The sequence below is a fragment of the Pristiophorus japonicus genome, chromosome 10 (assembly GCF_044704955.1).
Source record: "Pristiophorus japonicus isolate sPriJap1 chromosome 10, sPriJap1.hap1, whole genome shotgun sequence".
NCBI lineage: Eukaryota > Metazoa > Chordata > Chondrichthyes > Pristiophoridae > Pristiophorus > Pristiophorus japonicus.
This window is the reverse complement of record NC_091986.1, coordinates 153000004-153024341: the sequence shown is the minus strand read 5'-3', so window position 1 is coordinate 153024341 and position 24338 is coordinate 153000004. Positions and strand designations below refer to the sequence as shown.

The following is a 24338-nucleotide window of genomic DNA, read 5'->3' as shown; positions in this document are numbered from 1 at the left end:
ATAGCAGTGTAACAGTAAGCACAAACATTTACAGAATATTCAAAGAATGGGTATACGTTCATAGGACAAAGTGGGCCATCTTGTATTTGAGTGAGAGAATAGTAGAGTTCCTTAATAACTATTGTGCAATAGCTTCAGGTCCTAACTTAGATATTTTCTGAACTACCGGGTTGCTGATCATTCTGGTAAGTGATGAGCATCTTGTGTTTAGGGATGTGCCCACATTTCCCAATAAGAACGAACAAACTTGAACTTATATAGAGCTTTTCACAACCACAGGACTTCACAGCCAATAAAGTAAAATCACTGTTGCAGTGTTGGGAAACATGAAATCAATTTACGCACAGCAAAATCCAACAAACATGAATGAGATAAATGACCAAATAATCTGTTTTTTGTAGTATTGGTTGAGGGATGAATGCTGGCCAGGACACCAAAATAACTCTCTGCTCTGAGGGGGCATATAGGACCTCAATTTAATACCTCATCCAAAAGACAGCACCTCTGACAATGCAGCATTTCCTCAGTATTGCACTTGTGTCAATCTATATTATGTGCTCAAGTCTCTGAAGTGGGGCATGATCCCACAACTGCCTGAGTCAGAGGCGAGAGCACTATCATTGAGCTAAAGTTGATACAATACCTAATATACAATAGCATAACTGAGGCTAGAATAATAGGACCCCCCTTGCAATCTGAACTGGATGTTGTGTCTTTCATATCTGCCCCTACGTACACTTCTCCATTTTGGATTGAGAAAATACTTGGTCAGACATTAAGTTGCTTTATTCAAAGACAGCAAATGAATATACAGAGCAAGAGTTATGATCGGACTCACTTGATCGAATCAGGGCAACTTGCCTTTGCATAATAATACAAAATAATGAACACACTATGCTTTCCCACATCAATGGATCATCTTGATTCATGTAACTTTCCTCCTGCATTTTAACCACTTGAGACTGGCAAAGGCTTGCCCGAGCAGGCTTCCGCGAAAAAAACTGACTGCCAATGTACATCTCTGTCTATATTATTTTTATCTCCTGGTATTCCGATGCCAGATAATTCCTGCTAAGCACCTGGGTACAGAGACTCCCAGGACACCACAATGCATATGAGGCATTTAAATTGATTATTGACAGAGGCTAATGAATTATATACAACCTTTAGTCATTGGGGAAATAATGCCTATCTCATTAGCATTTTGACCAATTTTTGCTTCAGTGTTTTTACTTTGCTTCAAATCACAAACTTTAAATCTCAAAATCCTTTTTGTTAAGAAAAACACGTCGATCAACCAACTTTATATCCATTTCCTCATGCCATATGCCTAAATGTTTGTAATAAGCCTCCTGCGAGAGATCTTAATAAAAATTCATATGCAATACAACTACTACATTTCCTTTATCTATCAATCAATCATTTCTTCAAAAAATTACATTTGGCAAACACAAATTGCCTTTAATTCCATACCGGCTATCCTTGATTATCCCATGCATCTCTAATTTGATCTTGAATTATGGATTCTAAAACTTCACTTTTACGTTTTAATTTGATGTCAATCTCTATATATCTGTGGAACTCTATCCTTTAAAGCACTCCCTTTTTACATGGGAGGAATACATCGATTTGAAGATTCCCCCTGCTGATCTGTCATCCTGCTTGCTAACTATTATGCCCAGGAAATTTGGATCAAATTCTTCCTTATTTCACTGTGCTCCCATCTTTGACACTTCATTTTTCTTTTCTATTTTCATATTTGAGCTAAAAATGTTGTGGCCACTATTTTCTCCTATTCTCACATCAGTTACCTTTCCCACTTCATTTTCCTGAACTAAATCAAGGATTGCTTCTTTCCTTGTTAGGCTAGAAAAATACTGACCTAAGAAGCACTCTTGGGTTCATTTTAAAAAGCATTTCTCACTTTGACTGCATACATTATCTTTATCTTGAGATAGTTAAAAAAAATCACAATATTATCATGTTGTTCTCACAGAACTCTACGAACTGTCTAAAAAGCTCCCTCTATTTAATTTCTACTATTTGTGGCCCGCAATGCACGAGAATTGTCCAATTTCTCTTCCTATTCCTTTCAATTATCCATGTGGATTCTGGCTTAACTCATCGACTTGAACATTCTTGCCCTTTATTGCTGTGATAGAATCCTTTATTAATACAGCTACCCAGCCCCTTTTCTACTTCTCTATCTCTTTTGAAAATGGTACAACCATTTACAGTTACAATAAGTTACAAATCCTTCCAAACATAAGCCACATTTCCCCGTTTCGTGACTACATCATGCGACTCCATAATTATTAATGCTTCTAATTCTGTAAATTTCATTTTCTGTGCCAGTCCAACAACTGTGGCAACAAACTTCCCTGGCAATTTTGACAGGCTCTTTCTGTTTAAATTCAAAACATAAAGAGGCAAATTGGTGCTAGAGTACCAGAGCGTTAAGGGAGCCAAATTCCCATTCCTACACTCTATCAGAAATACACTAACTGCAAGTGATATACTGCAAAACAAAACCAGACTAAAGAATTATTCGGATTTAATAAAAAAACAGGTCTGTGAAACCGCTCTTCGTAAAATCAAAAATAAAAGACAAGAGCACTATCTGAATAGAAGTTACTCAGCTTTCATTGCATGGGCTTTAATGTAAGCTTCAGTTTCCCCACTTACAATAAACACAAAATAGATTGGCAGTAACAGGCTGCTGCTCTTCATTGGAAATTATATAATAACTTTGTCTCAACAGAGAAAAAGGCACCAAGTGCTTTGAACAGCACTTGGATTCAAATAATATATATTTATTGGAGTGACAGAATTAAAATGTATTCAGAAGCAGAAGCTAACGTTGTTATAACCTGTACAACATAATCATGGTCAATTAGTTCTATATGACAAGTCAGTCAAAATAAATAATTGGAAATTGAACCTGAGTTTCCTCTTGCAATGCTTTGCCCCGCTGTTGGGATGTCAAACTTCCAGGCAGTAGAAAGGAAATATATTCACAATCAACAGAGAGCTCAGTGATATAGGTGATTTTAATGATAACATTGGCATTTGGTGGTAGATTTCCAATACTGATGGTAAAGATATCCTGAAACATAAAGTACAAAATAAGTCTTACAGATCAGATTGAAATACCAAAAAAATCTGACCTCAGCTGTGTACATCAGGAATTTGAGTAAGTGCAAAAGGACATAGACAGGCGAAGTGAGTGGGCACAAATTTGGCAGATGGAGTATAATGTTGGAAAGCCACTTTGGCAGAAAAAAATCAAAGAGCAAGTTATTATTTAAATGGAGAAAGATTGCAAAGTGCCGCAATACAGCGGGACCTGGGGGTACTTGTGCATGAAACGCAAAAGGATAGTATGCAGGTACAGCAAGTGATCAGGAAGGCCAATGCTATCTTGGCCTTTATTGCAAAGGGGATGGAGTACAAAAGCAGAGAAGTCTTGCTACAGCTATATAAGGTTTTGGTGAAGCCACACCTGGAATACTGCGTGTAGTTTTGGTTTCCATATTTAAGAAAGGATATACTTACTTTGGAAGGATCACTAGGTTGATTCCGAGGATGAGGGGGTTAATTTATGAGGAAAGGTTGAGTAGGTTGGGCCTCTACTCATTGGAATTCAGAAGAATGAGAAGTAATCTTATCGAAATGTATAAGATTATGAGGGGGCTTGACAAGGTGGATGCAGCGAGGATGTTTTCACTGATGGGGGAGACTAGAACTAGAGGGCATGATCTTAGGATAAGGGGCCGCCCATTTAAAACAGAGATGAAAAGAAATTTCTTTTCTCAAAGGGTTGTAAATCTGTGGAATTCGCTGCCTCAGAGAGCTGTGGAAACTGGGACATTGAATAAATTTAAGACAGGAATAGACAGCTTCTTAAATGATAAGGGATTATGGGGAGCGGGCGGGGAAGTAGAGCTGAGTCCATGATCAGATTAGCCATGTGGAGCTGAGTCCATGATCAGATCAGCCATGATCTTATTAAATGGCGGAGCAGGCTCGAGGAGCCGTATGGCCTACTCCTGTTCCTATTTCTTATGTTCTTATGTAACAGGATGGTAATACATGATACATTACATTTAAAGAAATTAGCATCAGTTTGCAGCTTTCAGCTTTTTCCACCAAATCATAGCTATTTTGCTCTACTAATTTATTTTATCAGCATGTAATATTTTTCACATAAATCAAGAAAATAATGCCCTGGGTATCGTTCAAGGGAAAAAAAAGAATGTATAGTATTCCAAGGGAGAACTATTATGTATGCAACCCTATGTAACCAGCATTCTACCGCCACCAGAGGGCGTATCTGTTGGAGTCCCAAGGGATCCCAGCATTCCTTGGGAGCACTGTATATAAGCAGGCCTCCCATGCTGTACCAACACTCTGGAGTTAGAATAAAGAGACTAAGGTCACACTTACTCACATCCACAGTACTCAATCACATCACTTTATTCTGGACTTAACAACTGGTGACGAGATAAATTCTCAGAAGGGGACGATTGGGAGGCCTTCGTGGAGCGACTTGACCAATACTTCGTGGCGAATGAGCTGGAAGGGAGTGTGAAAGCTGCCAAACGAAGGGCGATCCTTTTCACTGTCTGCGGGGCAACAACCTATGGCCTCATGAAGAATCTTCTTGCTCCGGTGAAACCAACAACCAAATCGTATGAAGAACTGTATACGCTGGTCCGGGAGCATCTAAATCCGAAGGAGAGCGTTCTGATGGCAAGGTATCGATTTTACACATGTCAATGGTCTGAAGGCCAGGAAGTGGTGAGCTATGTCGCTGAACTAAGGCACCTTGCAGGACATTGCAAATTTGATGGATTTCTGGAGCAAATGCTAAGAGACTTTTTTGTGCTTGGCATTGGCCATGAGATTATCCTTCGCAAACTATTGACTGTTGATACACCGAACCTGAGCAAAGCCATAACGATAGCCCAGGCATTTATGTGCACCAGCGATAACACCAAACAAATTTTGCAGCATAAAGATGTTTCGGCAAGTACAGTACACAAAGTATCGTCGTTTTCAGGCAGGAATGCATATGGCAGAACGTACATGCCTGCAACTGCACGAGCTTAGATGGCTCAGAGTCCGCCATCAAGCGTTAATGCGAGGCAGTTAACACCTTGTTGCCGCTGCAGAGGTGATCATCGAGCCCATCAATGCCGCTTCAAACACTATGCGTGTAAAGGCTGTGGAACAATGGGACACTTCCAGCGAATGTGCAGACGAGCTGCAAACCACCACGTTGCAGAGGAAGACCGATCCATTGCGGATCAAACTGAACTAGAGACTCAAACCGAGGAGGCAGAAGTGTATGGGGTACACACCTTCACCACGAAATGTCCACTGATCATGTTAAAAGTTGAACTGAATGGAATTCGAGTATCCATGGAATTGGACATGGGTGCAAGTCAGTCCATCATGAGCAAAAAGGCCTCCGACAGGCTGTGGTGCAACAAGGCACACAGACCCAAGCTTAACCCCATTCACACCAAGCTGAGAACTTACACTAAAGAGCTGATCCCTGGAATTGGCAGCACAGCAGTAAAAGTCTCCTATGATGGAGCAGTGCACGAACTACCACTGGATAGTACCAGGAGATGGCCCCACGCTGTTCGGCAGAAGCTGGCTAGGAAAAATCCGCTGGAACTGGGACAACATCCGAGCACTTTCATCCGTCGACGACACCTCAATGTGCCCAGGTTCTGAGCAAGTTTCCGTCGTTGTTTGAGCCAGGCATCGGATGTTTCTTGGGGGCGAAGGTGCAGATCCACTTGATTCCCGGTACACGACCCATCCACCACAAGGCACGGGCGGTGCCATATATGATGCGAGAGAAAGTGGAGATTGAGCTGGACAGGCTGCAACGAGAGGGCATCATCGCATTGGTGGAGTTCAACGAGTGGGCCACGATTGTTCCGGTTCTCAAGGGCGATGGCACGGTCAGAATTTGCGGGGACTATAAAGTAACGATTAACCGTTTTTCGCTGCAGGACCAGTACCTGCTACCCAAGGCAGACGACCAATTTGTGACGCTGGCAGGAGGTGACGCAATCTTCGAAAGGCCTCACCTGCATCAACACGCACAAAGGTCTGTTCATCTACAATAAATGCCCGTTTGGGATTCGATCGGCCACAGCTATTTCTCAAAGGAACATGGAGAGTCTGCTAAAGTCAATTCTGCGCACCACGGTTTTCCAGGATGACATACTAGTCACAGGTTGGGTTACCATCAAACACTTGCAGAACCTGGAAGAGATTCTAAGTCGGTTAGATCGTGTGGGACTCAGGTTGAAACGCTCGAAGTGTGTTTTCCTGGTGCCAGAGGTAGAGTTCTTAGGGAGAAGAATCGCAGCAGACGGCATCAGACCCACCGACGCCAAGACGGAGGCCATCAAGAACGCGCCGAAACCACAGAACGCGACGGAGCTGCGGTCGTTCCTAGGACTCAATTATTTTGGTAATTTCCTATCCGGGTTAAGCACCTTGCTAGAACCTCTACACGTGTTGCTACGCAAGGGAGATGATTGGGTATGGGGGAAATCAAAACAGACAGCTTTTGAGAAAGCCCGAAATCTGTTATGTTCCAACAAACTGCTTGTCCTGTATGATCCTTGTAGACGTTTAGTGCTAGCTTGCGATGCGTCTTCATACGGGGTTGGGTGTGTGTTACAACAAGCAAACGAATCGGGAACATTGCAACCAGTCACTTATGCGTCCAGGAGCTTGTCCAAGGCTGAAAAGGCCTACAGCATGATTGAAAAAGAAACTCTGGCATGCATTTACGGGGTTAAAAAAAAATGCAGCAGTATCTGTTTGGGCTTAAGTTCGAGTTAGAAACTGACCATAAGCCGCTCAAATCGCTATTCTCAGAGAGCAAAGGTATCAATACCAATGCCTCTGCTCGCATCCAAAGATGGGCGGTCAAGCTGTCTGCATATAACTATGTAATTCGCCACAGGCCAGGCACAGGGAACTGCACTGACATCCTCAGTCGGCTACCATTGCCCACCACCGGGCTGGAAATGGCACAGCCTGCAGACTTGCTCTTGGTGATAGATGCATTCAAAAATGAAAAGTTACCCATTATGGCCTGCCAGATCAGGACCTGGACCAGCCAGGACCCTTTACTGTCCCTTGTAAAAAAACTATGTCCTCCATGGGAGCTGGTCCAGCATCCCAGCAGAGATGCATGAAGAGATCAAGCCATTCCAGTGGCGTAAAGAAGAAATGTCCATACAGGCGGACTGTCTTTTGTGGGATAATCGCGTTGTTTTGCCCAAGAAAGGCAGGGAAACGTTCATACGTGACCTACAGAGTACCTACCCAGGCATAATAATGATGAAAGCTCCAGATCCCATGTGTGGTGGCCCGGCATTGTCTCAGATTTGGAGTCTTGCGTGCGCCAATGCAACACTTGGTCTCAACTGAGCAATGCACCCAGGGAGGCACCACTAAATTTGTGGTCATGGCCCTCCAAACCGTAGTCTAGGATCCACGTTGACTTCGCTGGTCTGTTTCTAGGCAAAATGTTCTTGGTTGTTGTGGATGCTTATTTTAAGTGGATTGAGTGTGCAATAATGTCTGTAAGCACGTCCACTGCCACCATCGAAAACCTACGAGCCATGTTTGCCACGCACGACCTGCCTGATATCCTTGTCAGCGACAACGGGCCATGCTTCATCATGACCCGAATGGGGCAGATGTGACGTGCTTGATCCCATTCATGACCCGCAATGGGATCAAGCACGTCACATCTGCCCCATTCAAGCCCGCATCCAACGGCCAGGCAGAATGGGCAGTCCAAACCATCAAGCAAAGCTTGAAACGCGTGTCGGAAGGCTCCCTGCAGACCTGCCTGTCCAGAGTCCTGCTCAGCTACCGCACCAGACCCCACTCGCTCACCGGGATTCCCCCAGCCAAGCTGCTCATGAAAAGGGCGCTCAAAACAAGGCTTTCTCTCGTCCACCCTGATCTCCATGATCACGTCGAGGGCAGGCGGCATCAACAAAGCATGTATCATGATCGCGCAAATTTGTCACGCGATATTGAAGTCAATGACCCTGTATTTGTACTCAACTATGGACATAATCCCAAATGGCTTGCTGGCACTGTCATAGCCAAAGAAGAAAGTAGGGTGTTTCAAGTCAAACTCACAAATGGACTAACTTGCAGAAAGCATTTGGACCAAACCAAACTGCGATTCACAGACAGCCACGAGCAACCTGAAGAGGACAGCACCAACTTCAACTCTCTGACACACACACAAATGGCAACCGACATCACGGTTGACCACAAAGCTGAACTCATCATCCCCAGCAGCCCAGCAAGGCCAGCTGCGCAGCAGCCCAGCGAAGAACCAATCAACTCACCTGCACCTGCATTTGTACCGAGACGATCGACTCGGGAGCAAAAAGCCCCTGATCGTCTCACCCTGTAAATAAGTGTACTATTGACTTTGGGAGGCAGTGATGTTATGTATACAACCCAATGTAACCAGCATTCTACCACCACCAGAGGGCATATCTGTTGGAGTCCCAAGGGATCCCAGTATCCCTTGGGAGCACTGTGTATAAGCAGGCCTCCCATGCTGTACCAATACTCTGGAGTTAGAATAAAGAGACTAAGGTCACATTTACTCACATCCACATTACTTTTCTCTGGATTTAAGAACAATATTAGCTGTTCTGATAGCACAGAACAAACACTCTTAACTGTTCTGTGTCCCTTAGTAGCACTGTGAAGAGATTCTGTCATTTATTTTCTCCAATTATGCCATATATCAAGTTATGAAACTTCTGAAAGTATGACGATTCACCATAAAATAAAATAGGAGGATTGAAACAATAATAGTGAATATTATTACAATCAGAAATTTCAGGATTGCAAGCTACTGATAGTAGAACTTCAATTTTCTTGTTGGCAACAGACGTTATATTTTCCAGTTGCCAATGAACACAGAGGGGAGGATTTGGAGGAGATTAATCTAGTTGGATCTCTGTTTATTGTGCACATGTGAGCTTCTAGTCAGCCTCCAAGTGGGCCAAAGGCGTTTACTGAATACAGGCAAGAACGTTATTGAAATATGTTGATATATTATAATTATATATTAGCCAGGCAGGCGCTGAGCACTTCGAGTCTCATCGCCGAGAGCATGCAGGAACCAAGCGCAGGTAGCAGAAGGAGCGTGCGGCAAACCAGTCCCACCCACCCTGTCCTTCATCGATGTCTATCCCACCTGTGACAGAGACTGTAATTCCCATATTGGACTGTTCAGTCCCTAAGATCTCATTTTTAGAGTGGAAGCAAGTCTTCCTCGATTTTGAGGAAGATATATTAGAACAAATGCAAAGTCCTGTGATTCCTTCCAGGAATGCTCCAGCTACACCATGGCCCACTCCCTCTATGCTCTTAGGCCCCACTACATAGCATGTTCATACTGACTGTGGGATCTGAAATGAGGGGATTTTTTTCTAGTTCTGGTCCCCTCCTTTTTATATGCCACTTTGTCTTGTAAGCACAGAAACATAGAAAATAGGTGCAGGAGTAGGCCATTTGGCCCTTCGAGCCTGCACCACCATTCAATATGATCATGGCTGATCATGCAACTTTAGTACCCCATTCCTGCTTTCTCTCCATACCCTTCGATCCCTTTAGCCGTAAAAGCCACATCTGACTCCCTTTTGAATATATCTAACGAACTGGCCTCAACAACTTTCTGTGAGAGAATTCCACAGGTTCACAATTCTCTGAGTGATGAAGTTTGTCCTCATCTCGGTCCTAAATGGCTTACCCTTTATTCTTAGACTGTGACCCCTGGTTCTGGACTTCCCCAACAACGGGAACATCCTTTCTGCATCTAACCTGTCCAATCCCATCAGAATTTGATATGTTTCTATGAGATCTCCTCTCATTCTTCTAAATTCCAGTGAATATAAGCCTAGTTGATCCAGTCTTTCTTCATATGTCAGTCCTGCCATCCCGGGAATCAGTCTGGTGAACCTTCGCTGCATTCCCTCAATAGCAAGAATGTCCTTCCTCAGATTAGTAGACCAAAACTTATACACAATATTCAAAGTGTGGCCTCACCAAAGCATTGTACCAACTGCAGTAAGACCTCCCTGCTCCTATACTCAAATCCTCTCGCTATGAAGGCCAACATGCCATTTGCCTTCTTCACTGCCTGCTCTACCTGCATGCCAACTTTAATGACTGATGTACCATGACACCACCCAGGTCTCGTTGCACCTCCCCTTTTCCTAATCTGTCACCATTCAGATAATATTCTGTCTCCCTGTTTTTGCCACCAAAGTGAATAACCTCACATTTATCTACTTTATACTGCATCTGCCATGCATTTGCCCACTCACCTAACCTGTCCAAGTCATCCTGTAGCCTCTTAGCATCCTCCTCACAACTCACACTGTTACCCAGCTTAGTGTCATCTGCAAACTTGGAGATATTACATTCAATTCCTTCGTCCAAATCATTAATATATATTGTAAAAAATAGCTGGGGTCCCAGCACTGAACCTTGCAGTACCCCACTAGTCACTGCCTGACATTCTGAAAAGGACCCGTTTATTCCTACTCTTGGCTTACTGTCTGCCAACCAGTTCTCTATCCATGTCAACACATTAACCCCAATACCATGTACTTTAATTTTGCCCACTAATCTTTTGTGTGGGACCTTGTCAAAAACCTTTTGAAAGTCCAAATACACCACATCAACTGGTTCTCCCTTGTCCACTCTACTAGTTACATCTTCAAAGACTGATCCTGTCACTGCTTTCCAAATGCGCTGCTATTACGTCTTTAATAATTGAGTCCAACATTTTCCCCACTACCGATGTCAGTCTAACCGGTCTATAATTCCCGGTTTTCTCTCTCCCTCCTTTTTTTAAAAAGTGGGGTTACATTAGCTACCCTCCAATCCATAGGAACTGATCCAGAGTCTATAGAATGTTGGAAAATGCATCCACTATTTCTAGGGCCACTTCCTTACGTACTCTGGGATGCAGACTATCAGGCCTGGGGATTTATCGGCCTTCAATCCCATCAATTTCCCTAACACACTTTCCCGCCTAATAAGGATTTCCTTCAGTTCCTCTTTCTCGCTAGACCCTCGGTCCCCAATATTTCCGGAAGGTTATTTATGTCTTCCTCAGTGAAGACAGAACCGAAGTATTTGTTCAATTGGTCTGCCATTTCTTTGTTCCCCATTATAAATTCACCTGGTCCTGACTGCAAGGGACCTACATTTGTCTTCACTAATCGTTTTCTCTTCATATACTTATAGAAGCTTTTGCAGTCAGTTTTTATGTTCCCTGCAAGCTTACTATCATACTCTATGTTCTCTCTCCTAACTAAACCTGTTGTCCTCCTCTGCTGAATTTTAAATTTCTCCCAGTCCTCAGGTTTGTTGCTTTTTCTGGCCAATTTATATGCCTCTTCCTTGGATTTAACACTATCCCTAATTTCCCTTGTTAGCCACGGTTGAGCCACCTTCCCTGTTTTATTTTTACGTCAGACAGGGATGTACAATTGTTGAAGTTCATCCATGTGATCTTTAAATGTCTGCCATTGCCTATCCACCGTCAACCCTTTTAGTATCATTTGCCAGTGTATCCTAGCCAATTGACGTCTCATACCATCGAAGTTATCTTTCTTTAAGTTCAGGGTCCTAGTTTCTGAATTAACTGTGTCACTCTCCATCTTAATGAAGAATTCTACCATATTATACTCACTCTTCCCCAAGGGGCCTCGCACAACAAGATTGCCAATTAATCCTCTCTAATTACACAAGACCCAGTTTAGGATGGCCTGCTCTTAGTTGGTTCCTCGACATATTGGTCTAGAAAACCATCCCTTATGCACGCCAGGAAATCCTCCTCCACTGTATTGCTACCAGTTTGGTTAGACCAATCTATATGTAGATTAAAGTCACCCATGATAACTGCCGTACCTTTATTGCACGCATCCCTAATTTCCTGTTTGATGCCATCCCCAACCTCACTAGCACTGTTTGGTGGTCTGTAGACAACTCCCACTAGCGTTTTCTGCCCTTTGGTATTCCGCAGCTCCACCCATACAGATTCCACATCATCCAAGCTAATGCTAAGATGTTGGAAGCTTGAAAAACAAAGACAAGTGACAACCAATTAGTGACCCTGCATCCCTCTTTGTTAATGTATCTACTTGATACAGTGCAATGTTGACTAGTCTTATCTTAGCAGGTTTCAAGAGGCTATTAAACTTTTTCTCATTTACTTCCATGTTCTCTGAATGGTTGAAACTGCATTAACTCTGGTAGCATTTATCACCAAGCAGCCTGTGAGAAGTATTCCCTGGGATGCCAACGAGGGCAACCTTCCTTTGCTGCTATTTTTCCACAAGCACTTTCAATGTTGCTTCAGAAAACAGAGGTGAGTCACACTTTCTCCAGATATGTCTCCCCAATACCTCCAATTAAAAATACTCATTCTCATGTTTAAATCCCTTCATGGCCTCCACTTTCCTATCTCTGTAACCTCCTCCAGTCCTGCAATTACCCCCTGCCGCCCCATTCCCAATTCTCCACTCTTTTGAGTCTGGCTTCTTATACATCACCACTCTCCTCACACTATTTGCGGCTGTGTCTTCAGCCGCTTAGGCCCCACGATCTAGAATTCCCTCCCTAAACCTCTCCCTCTCGCCTCCTTAAAATCCACCTCTTTGATCAAGTTTTTGATTACCTCACCTAATATCTCCTTCGTTGACTAGCCATCCATTTTTTTCTGATTACATTTCTGTGAAATGCCTTGTGATGTATTTTCTACATTAAAGACGCAATATAAATACATGTTGTTATTGTTGATTCTTGCCCAGCAAAAGGGAGCAGCCGCTTCAAGTAATAGCTGCAGCCTTTAAGACCTGCAGCTATGTGCTATTTCCTGCCCCAATGACAACAACCTACCACTATCATGGGAACACTAGCAGCAAAAAGACTGCAGTGATTCAAAGAGAAGGCCTGCTGCTGTCTCCATCCCGCTCTGGAAAATGGCTTTCCGTCGATAGGGCTCGTTTAGCCTGCCCAGTGCATTTCCCGGTCCAATTAGAGAAAGCGGGTCTGGTGACGTCATTTCATGACACGTCATCAGCCGGTTTACTTAAAGGGACCATGTCCAACTTTAATTTGACATTTCATTGTCAGTGTTTACAGCACTGAAGTGCTGCAAACACTGACAATCACTGCACGGAGGTGCAGGGCTGCACCCAAGTTCTTCCATATGGAAGAAGTCACAGCACGCAGGGAGGTCCTCTTCCCGTCCCATAGGCGGAAGAGACATCCCCAGGACACCAGCACAGCCTGGTTACACATTGCATAGGAGATCACAAGCAGGAATGTTGTCAGGAAGACCAGGGTGTAGTGGTGAATACCTTTTTATTATCTCATTAGATCACAAAATGTTAGTACAAAGCCACACTCACTTCATCCTGCTGTGCCTCTCATCACATCCCCATCACTCTGTCTTCCCTACTCTACCCCTGCACATCCTTACTCACACTAACTTACCTTGCACATCCACCCATCCCTCTTTATCTACATTATTACTTTCCCATCTCACTTACCACCTGTCACACTCATCCTAGTACAATCATACCAACTAACAACACACAAGGATAGGCACTTGGGTCTTTTAACCAATGTTCATGTAAAGTTTCTGTTAATATTAGAATTATTTTCAACTATTCTGTTCTTGGACAGATTTGTGTGCACCTTTGGAAGTGGCTTAGTGAGTTGCAGTGAATGGTGAGACATAATGGTACCCCTGCAATGGTGATGCGTATGAAAGGAATGGCTTGGACATTGTAGGAATGCTTTATGGTGCTGGTGTTGGGTGGTGCCAACCGTCCAGATCATGTGGCAGCCAGGGTGTCCTTGGCCTCCCGGGCAGCAATGTGCTCAGGTATTGATGCTCTTTGTCCTGTGCAGCATCGGGTCAATGCAGAGAAGGTTGGGATTGTTTTTGGTGTTGCTGGTGTTGGGGCTGATTGTGATTGGATTCCGAGGATCAAGGTGAGACAATATAAAGGGCACCCATGTTGATGAAATAGACGGCAGGTGAAGTACAGATGACAGAAGCATTCTGTCAATGGTGAGAGAGTTCTTCCAATGAGCTAAGAGTGAATGGAGAGTGGAAAGTGGAAAGCCTGCAGAATCTGTGCTGGAAATGGACTGAGAAACAGCTTGTGGCTGAAGAAAGTGAATATCTGTCAGGTGGGAGCTTTTATTGTACATTTGAAGCCGTCAAGAATCAGCTGGAGCAATGGCCACTGAACTCCTGCCTCAGGTTGACAGCCGTGGTTCCCAAACAGTGTGGTCCCTGTGGACATGAAGGGGTAGAAATTCACTCCAGCTGGAAACTTGTCGCACCTACCGTTTTCCAAGTGTTTTTACCATCGCATCAGACGACACGGACTCTTGATCCATTTTCAGCCCTTTAGCAATTTTTTTGGAGCGGACTGGAAGTTGGACATAGTGGGGACGGAAGTGCGGCGGTAAGTACTGGTGAGGGGTGGAAGGGTGGGCGAGATGGAGTCTCCGCCGCTGTCAGTTCGGCCCACTGGGCCACCAGGGAGGGTTTCGGCCAAGAGGGTATGCGAGGCTGCCTGAACCCGGGCCATGATTGTCTGACCGATTGGGAAGTCAGCCGGCAAAAAAAAAAACATGACGGCCGTGGCAGTGTGCCCTTCCCTTGAAGGACTGCCGCGGATCACACACAGAGTACAAGGTGCATTGACAGAAAAAGCTGCCAGGGGCACCGCCCAGCGGATCGTGGATATTTTCACCTAAATTTCGCGGGGGGGGGGGGGGGCGCCACGGAGTGCGGGAGAGCGGCAGTGCGCACTTTAATGACGCGCTTTGGATGGTCAGCAGCAGCGGGGTGGAAGTGGGGGCTGCCAGAAAATTCCCCGAGGTGAATTTCGATCGTGGCAGCCACTGGACCGGAAGTCGGCAGCCACTCGACTCTGCCGCCTGGCCACCACTTTCTGGCGGTAGGTGGTCTTTTTGGGAGGCTGAATTCCGGCCCCAAAGTTAAAGTGAAAAGTTAAGTTAAAAAAGCCAATTAATGATCTTTCAACAAGGCAGTAATCAACTTCATTGGGTTCCCCGCCACTGTCTGTTGTGTCTGCTCAGTGCTGACAGACCAGACTTTGGGAAAGGCGCGTGCTGGTGTGGTCCTGACCTGCTGTGAAAAAAAACACTGTCCCACCTGACCCACCACATATCGTGCTCGCTGACCACCTTCCCCCCCCCATAAAATTTAACCCCCATTTGAATTTAAACTCAAAAGAGGACCTAGAATTCCCCTTTAATACAACATAGGAGAAAGCCCATTTTTCTCCATAATTCATGGCACAATAACAAAATCTTGTGAGTGTATGGCTTTGAAACACTTAATGATGGAGAAAATTGATATTTTCCAATTTGCAATAAAAGAAGAACATTGCCCCCCCTTCCCTGATGATGTATTTAATTGTCATGGGTGTTTCATGTACTATTACTGATAAAATAGAATTACTAGATAAGCTAAAAATTATTGTTGGGTACAAGCCCCTGTATATACCAAATTATGGATTAGACTCCAACAGAAGTGACAAAATCCTGAAAATGACAATCAATCATTTTCACTGTTATGACTATTAGTAAGAAGTACAGCAACAAGAAGGATACTTAATACTTACAGCAGCAGCCTGATCCATTAGGTAGGCCCCATGACCTTGTTTGATAGCCTTTCTGTACTCATGATGAGCTTGCTGTTTTTCTTTCACCTACAGGTGCATAAGTGCAGATACTAAATCAAAGCTGGTTATTATAATAGATCAAAATAGATTTTTTTAATACAAGAATGAACACTTGAACAAATGTAATTTTGCATTAGTCGGAAAGTTGAAGACAGATATGTAGTATACAGTGCAATATAAAATGGATTAACTATTGAGCGATCTTTAGAAATAACCTTATTCTAGATTTTTAAAACAATTTTAAGCAGGTTTAGCTTCATTACCTGGCCAATAATGTGCTTTCCATTAATGAAAGCCTCAAATCCACACACAGCTGCTGTATCGTCCAAAGGAAATACATACTTGGCTTCTATAGGAAAAATATTGGGATTTGTGTAGGACTGGAAAACCATAACCTAAAATACAAAAAGATGTATTTACCAATGGACTTCAAGACAGTTCTGCACAATAATACTGTACTACTTGAAGGAGGAATCCCGCATACAGCTGAGCTCCATTCCTTTCCCCCAAAAACATACAATACTGATAAGCGATTAGAAGTGGGTGGGTGTCTTTTTTTTCTGTGTTCTCGCTGTAATAGTATTGTAAATCCATTTTCATACTTGCCACTACATCTAGAACATAGAGAAAATCTCCAGCCCCCTGATTTTTTGAGGGAAGCTGCTCCAACAAACAACATTTCTCTTCCTGTCTTGCTCAATCTTAGGACTCTGATCATTCACTGTTGGTACCTGTGCAACAAGATCCATTAACTTTGCCTCTACATGGATTTCCTGCAGAGGAATCACATTGCCAGCACTGTCCTGAAGACCAGGCTTAATGTTCTTCAAAGGATCCTGAGTAGCTTCCAAATCATCTGTAAGTAAAGTAATTGAATTACTACAATGTTTTACACATGACTTAATGTTTTTATTAATACAAACATCAAGGGAGTGCTCCTGATGACTCAGTGGGTATATGCAGTTGAGTCCCACGTCTGATGCCTACTCTGTGCTGTAGGCCTGCTTGAATAGCTGTGAGCCCCTCCCATACACCTCAAACAGGCTGTCTAGGGAACCTAAAAGCAAAGCCGATCGATTGTCTTAGCTGGAGGCGCTGTGGGCCATCAGTAGCAGCAGAATTGTCCACCACCATTCACGACTGTAACTCATGGCCCAGCATATCCCTCATGCTACGATTACCATCAAGCCAGAGGACCAATGAGCAGTGTAGAAGAGCATGCCAGGAGCAGCACCAGACATACTTCAAAATGTAGTGCCAACCTGAAGCTACAGCACAAGACTGCATACATGCTAAACTGCAGAAACAACATGCTATGGACAGAGCTAAGCGATCCCACAACCAATGGATCAGATCAAAGCTCTCAGTCCTGCCACATCCAGTCGTGAATGGTGGTGGACAATTAAACAACTAACGGGAGGAGGAGGCTCCATGAGTATCTCCATCCTCAATGATGGCAGAACCCAGCACACGAGTGCAAGAGACAAGGCTGAAGCGTTTGCAACCACCTTCAGCCAGAATGGCTGAGTGGTCCTCCTGAGGACCCCACCATTAGAGAAGCCAGTCTTCAGAAAATTCAATTCACTCCATGTGATATCAAGAAATGTCAGAGCACACTGGATATAGCAAAAGCAATGGGCCCCGACAACATCCTGGCTGTCGTGCAGAAGACATGTGTTCCAGAACTAGCTGCGCCTCTAGCCAAGCTATTCCAGTACAGCTACAACACTGGCATTTATCCTCTATGTCACACACCATCCTGTCTTGGAAATATATCACCATTCTTTCATTGTCGTTGAGTCAAAATCCTGGCACTCTCTCCTGAACAGCACTGTGCGAGTGCCTTTACCACAGACTGAAGCGGTACGATAAGGCAACTCACCACCTTCTCAAGGACAATTAGGGATGGGCAATAAATGCTGGCCTTGCCAGCAATGCTCACATCGCATGAACAAATAACAAACAGCTAGAGAATGGCATGTGGCACAAGGAGATCTGAAACTAGGAGAAGGAGAAAAAAGGAAAAACAATGTTGTTTCTTAAAATCAGAAGTAGAAAGTAAGCCAATATAAAAGAAAATTCTGGTGCACTGGTGTGTTTCAATGAATTTGGAGTAATAATTATGCTGCAAATTGATTGTATGTGCATAGACACAAGAAAAGATCTATGCAATGATAAACTGAATTACCCACACACAATTTGTCACCTCTTAACAGCTGGGTCATTCTATTCTTGCATCATATCAGAGATACACATGGAAAAATAGAGAGATCCAGTCCAGAGCACAAGGAGCTACACTCCTGGGTCTCTCTGCCATTGAAATAGATGCGGGCCAGTGGGAGTCATTTCAATAAAAGTAAAATGGCTCAGACCACTTCCAGGAGTGTCGGACACCACAGAACATGAGCAAGATTCTATAGAAGACCCAAATTCATAACAACTACTTACTCAACATATTTATCTCTCCTCTCTAGAAATAGATTTATAGCAGGTGCCTATCATATCCATTTTTATGGCCATAAGAAATTTTAGGGCATCATTTGAGATTACAAATGCTAGTATTATACCAACATGTTTTCTGTAGAATTAACTGGCACTAAACTAATGCGTTATGCATACATCTAACATTGTAAAATTTACAATTGAGATCCTAACTCAAGATGAATTAATTGTGCCACCAATTTATTAATTTTAGCTGATAAACTAAAAGCATACATGAGGTAATTCTGACCTATATCAATGATTGCAGATGTAGATATTGAAGGGCTAGTTTCTTCAGGAGCCACATTAATTAGAGGATGGAATGGTTTCAGTTGTTCTTCACCAACGCAGAACTGAACAACATACTTCATTTTCACTTGAGAAGTGCTATAAACAACAAACTCATCATCCTGGAAGGACGAAGAAAAAATATTGGTATAGATTATTTGGACACAGAAAAAAAGAGCATCAATCAAATCATCAGCACATTTTGCTACAAAATAATCCCTCAGCTAAATGAAAACGTTTCCTATTAATTCAATTTAAAGTGTTCATTTGACAAACATCTTGAAATAACTATTTTTCTGAAGAAATTCATAAGTAGGTTACATATTTTGGCTTGATTATTATTCCCTCAATTTATTTTTAGCGTAAACCCTGAACTGCAATATTTATCTGATCCTACTTTCATAGCGGGCCAATCACAGCATGGGGAGAGTGGCAGGTGTGTTAGATGATGAAGGCTGGAGTCCTAAGAGGGAAGACATGATAGGTGTGTGCATTCGAGGTCTGAAAGTGGTGGGAACTGGGACCAGGGGGCTGCAGGTACCAGTGGCAGGAAGGAGAAGCTGTGGGAACTGGCAGTGATGGCAGAAACCAGCAAGGGCACCAGAATGGCAGAACACATAGGGCCCCACTATATTTTATTATAAGAAGGTGAATTCAGCGGTTAGGAGTTGAGTGGCAAGTGGATCAAGGGAGCAGGAGGTGGGTCTCATTGATAGGATGTGCTTGGAGAAATTGGGCGGGGGGGGGGGGAGCAGGGGGATGCTTTGGGAGTGAGGAGAAGGGGAGGAAGCAGTGCAGACAGCTGCATAGATGGTCTCAATCTTCGTGACCAAGGAACCCATTCTCCTCACGCTTGCTGTTTGAGGTGGAGTGTATCAGTAAAATGTTAGCACTTTATGAATGTTAAATTATTAAGCAATACATGAAAATCGTGATATCAGACGTAAGATTAATGGCCTGAAATTTACGGTGGGTAATAACAGCGAACTAACAGCATTCGCTGTTATTAGCCCTTTGAAACTGACCACAACTTAAGAATGTAGTGCATGTGCATCTAAACACAGAAATCCTGAAGTTGCAGTCAGTCAGTCATTCACTGCTTCGACATTCCCCCCCCGCCCCCGCCACCCCTACCCCTCACCCTCCCTCCCTCCCCATAGCCGGCAATCAGTATAATCAGTGAAACTGATGAAAACTTGGGCTTTTCTGCGGTAATAACAGCGTATTGACTGCTAAACAAACATTATGGCCTTGAAAAACTACTTCTAGTCCAGTTTGATCCTCTTGCTCCCACTGCTAATGTAAATTCAGGATAGCTTCTGGGTGGGCTCTAGGAGTGTCAGTTGAAATCAGCTGATGGCATTTCTTCTTTTTGCATGGTTGTAAAAAAGTGAGAGAGTGCAAATAAGATCCATCAATATCAAGGGTCTGATGACCATGCTGCTGCCCTTTAGGGATTTGATGGGTAATGAGTACACTCCTGAAAAGGTCTTTGCTAAAAAAAAATCCTGTTCCTGTTCATCATCTGGCAAAAATAAATTTGTTCCAAGTCACTTAAAACTCTTCAGATTACAGAAAGTTGAGTATTTCCTCTGGTGATCTTTCCTCATCTAAATCTATCAGCATAACCCTCTATTCCCTTCTCTGCAGCCATTTATCCAATCATCCTTTCTTTCAGTGGATATGCTCCCTGTTGCTCTGAACATAGGGCTAGTACGTCCATTAGTATTAACATTAAACATATCTTAGTATTTAGCCAATACTGAACAGTGCATAGAAGAAAACAATTACAAAACTGTCCCCCCCAAAAAAAATCATATTCACTGTATATGATATTAGATGACACACCTCAAACTCTGAGCAAATGCTTTCAGTTTTACGGATTCCATGTACACTTGAGTAATCCACTGGAGCAGCAGATAAGGTCAAATCCTTCTTGTAATAACTCTTACATTTACCCAGTGAAACATCACAGATCACCAAGAGACGGCTCCCATCAGTTCCATTGGGCTTTGAGTATTTAGTGCTTGTGCTGCAATTTAAAAGTATATTTTTAGTACATATCATCACAACACACGAAAACAAGAACATACATTATTAAAGGATACTGTAGACCTTACACGCAGTTTTTGGGCAGGCTTAGCAAACAATTTTCAGATGCCATTCTGGCTGTCAAGAAAGTTCATGCTGCAGCTGGCAATGGATACATATAAATATTTGTAAAAAACATGGACTAAAGTAAATTTTCAACTGCAACCAACAACCAAACGTCTCTCCAAATAATTCTCGCAGTTCAGCTCAATCTTCCTTTATAAGAAAAATTCTGACCAAAATATAACTGACCTGATTGAACTGCTGAAGTAAATTCCGCTTCCAAGATTGCCGACATCTGTTCGCTCCACCCCATAATTTTCCACTACTGACTTTGGCAATAATAACCCTCTGTGAAATGCATGAATACCATTTAAACCATTGAAACAGGGTGAGCATGTACAGAGCTGCTCATGAATGAGAATGCTATGACAAACATCCAATAGGGAATTCAGAAGAAACTTCTTTATCCAAAGAGTGGTGAGAATAATAATAACTTTTATTCATATAGCACCTTTAACATAGTAAAATATCCCAAGGCACTTTACAACAATTTTAGAATGTGGAACTCGCTACCACAGGGAGTGGCTGAAGCGAATAATATAGATGCATTTAAGGGGAGGTTAGACAAGCATATGAAGGAGAAGGGAATAGAGGGTTATGCTGATAGATTTAGATAAGGAAAGACGGGAGGAGGCTCAAGTGGAGCATGAACGCCACTGGGGTGCAACTTCATAATATATTAGGAGTTCTACAAAATGTGGCTGGTCCCAGGCTGCTTCTAGCTAGTAGTACTAGATCATAAAATGGGCAACAAGAGGCAAGTATGAAATGTCAGGTATCTCCCTTTATTACACTCTGGATCAGCTGCTAGAGTGTGACATTCCAGTGCTGACACTCCCTCTGATTTTCCATCCGTGTTTTATGAAGCACCTGGTCTCCTCTTGGTTCTCAGTCCTTCTCCACTGACATGGCTGGGATTGAGCACTCAGTAATGTGTTGGATAGAAGGATGTTGTCATGTATGTATGCTTGGGGTTACTAGCCACCAGGTGGCGCCACTGTCGGAGGTCATTGGGCTGTACACACGTGTGTGTGGCCCAAGTATAAAAGGCAAGCCATCATGTAATGTAATCACTTTGGGCCCTAATAAAGCAGAGTCAGGTTTGTACCTCTGTTAGTTTACAGTATTCAGTCTATCGAGTTATTACATACATAACAGATGTGAACTAACATCCACACACCTGTGGTAGTGTATGTGGGTACTAATATGAGTATTACTTTTTGAGTGATATTTTTAAAATTGGATATATTTGGCACTACATGAAGTGGAGAGCAGAAAAACGTGTACAGTGTCATGGTTCTACAATTATTAATTTTCTTGTATCATTATGTGGGTTTTTAAGAAGGGTCTTAACGCCGGAGAGGGAGGTGGAAAGGTGGAGGGGTTGAGGGAGGAAAATACAGAACATGGGGCCTCGGAGGCTGAAGGAACAATCACCAATGGTGGGCGAAGAGAGGGCGGGGTACAAGAGAGACCAGAGTGAAAGGAACATAGTGATTTGGGGAGGGGGTTGGGGCATTGTAGGGCTGGAGGAGGTTACAAAATAGTACGAGTCGGGCCATGAAGGGATTTAAACACAAAGATTAGAATTTAAACTGGAGGACCAGGAGCCAATATAGGTCACCAAGGACAAGAGCGATGGGTGAGCAGGACTTGGTGCGGGCTAGGATAAGGGCAGCAGAGTTTGATGTAAGCAGAACATGGAGGATGGGTGTCCGGTCAGGAGAGCACTGCAATAGTCTTCTGGAGGTGACTAAGGCCCGGATGAGAGTTTCTTTCAGGCGGGGTGGAGGTGAACGATGTTGCAGAGGTGGAAGTAGGCGGCCTTTGTAATGGAGAGGATATGGAGTCGGAAGGTCAGTTCGAGGTAGAATCGGAAATCAATTAAATTCATTTCACATCAACATGCTTGTATAAAGGATTAAATGATCCCAATGATTGTTATCCAAAAAGTGTAGAATTACAAATCCATCTGCATTTTTTTAGTATCTTTTCTACAATTTTATCCCTTTTTTACACCTGCATAGCCTGAGACCTGTAACCAGTTCCCAGAAGGCAACAGGAGTCACTCAAGTGCAAGTCAGACCTGATTGCATTTGTGAAGACAGAAGGCAGTTATTAATCATAGAAGTTCTATGTGGTGCTGGTCATTAGTGAAGGCCCGCAGGGATTAGTTTAAAGCCAGTGCTTTTCATCATCTTTATCATATGAACTGGATAAAGGCGTTGGACGAACTATCTGCACGTCTACGGATGACACAAAGTTTTGTGTGGGTGTAAGGGCCGTAAAAGAAAAAGATTGGAGGTGGATATGGATGTGATATGGGAATGGACCGTGTCTGGCAGATGCCTTTTATTACAGACAAATGTAGCATGATGCACTTGGGAAGCAACACCAAGTATCTGTGCACCATGCATGCCTGTGTTCTCAAGACTGCTGAGCAGAGCTGGAATTTCCCACAAACAACTTTATATATAGAAGGTGGGTAAGTCTTTGGGGGTTGTGTCACCGTCACTGTGACATCCTGGAGCTTGCTTGATCACCCTTGAAGAGAAACTGCTCTGTTTTTTTTCTAAATTGGCCCAAGGTTTTTTCATATTTCTAATTGTGTGTGTGTGGGCGCGCACGCGCGCGAGCGAGTGAGTACGGTAGAGAGAGAGAGAGATGGTGAGATAGAGATGGGGGAAAATTTGCATGATGTCTTAAAGTTATATCATGCAGGAATGGAGCAGGCTTGATGGACCAGTTGGTCTTTTTCATACTTTATGGTATGTTCATATCTTATTTACCAACAGAACAAACTTATTACAGAATCACAATGACTGGTGCAAGTCAAACAGCACAACTGTATAAAACTCACACTTACCGAGACAATATACCAACAAAGTTGCTCCCACAAGAGGCATGGTACAGTGGCTGAATATTGCCAAGTTGGCTTTGAAAATGTTTAGTTTCACTTAGTCTAGCAACACGAAAAATCTGCAAAATCTTGACAGAACAACCACTAGAAAAAAACCAAAATCATTTGTAAATATACCCAAGTTCAGAACTGTACATTTGCTATCACTGTTTCAAGTAAATGAAAGTGATCAGAGTTGGTTATATTCACAAACACTATTATAGATCTGTTCATCTTTCAACATATGTGGAATAAATGGCTTTTCCACTTTTATAATCATTGACCGTTGAAAGGGCAAAGTCCACAAAATGAATTTATTAAAATGTACACTTTTACCATGACTACAATTTGTTAACACTAAATATATCCTAATGTTGTCTCCATGTCTATCACCCAACAAATATGTCAAAAAAAGATCTAAAAGCCATATTCAGCTGTAGGATTTTGGGTACTCTTAGGAAGGTTAGTGCCGGGTTGTGGGGCCCCAACTAAAACTTCTAAAGATTAATAATAATCAACTATTAATATTCACTATGATAAAACATTCTTAAATAACCTCAGAAACTATTGCATTCAATTCGAACATTTTATATCTTTAACATATGGGGCCCGAAATTCACTGTCCCCGAAGGGACGGCTAACGTGGAGTTTGGGTGGTCGTTCGAAAAAAATCGATCAGCCGCCGTGGTCGG

The 24338-nt window shown here is 43.0% G+C and overlaps 1 protein-coding gene across 2 annotated transcripts in view; it reads right to left on the bottom strand.

Annotated features, from left to right (window-relative positions):
- Nucleotides 1–24338, bottom strand: part of parp4 (poly (ADP-ribose) polymerase family, member 4) — a 265891-nt gene that overhangs the window by 147447 nt on the left and 94106 nt on the right. For both annotated transcript variants that reach the window (XM_070892180.1, XM_070892181.1), the window contains exons 11-18: nt 23614–23751; nt 20937–21035; nt 20442–20625; nt 18556–18715; nt 16556–16680; nt 16088–16219; nt 15765–15851; nt 2942–3106 (exon numbers count right to left, since the gene is read on the bottom strand). In XM_070892180.1, the coding sequence (XP_070748281.1) occupies nt 2942–3106; nt 15765–15851; nt 16088–16219; nt 16556–16680; nt 18556–18715; nt 20442–20625; nt 20937–21035; nt 23614–23751 (1090 nt within the window). The remainder of the gene's footprint in view (nt 1–2941; nt 3107–15764; nt 15852–16087; nt 16220–16555; nt 16681–18555; nt 18716–20441; nt 20626–20936; nt 21036–23613; nt 23752–24338) is intronic.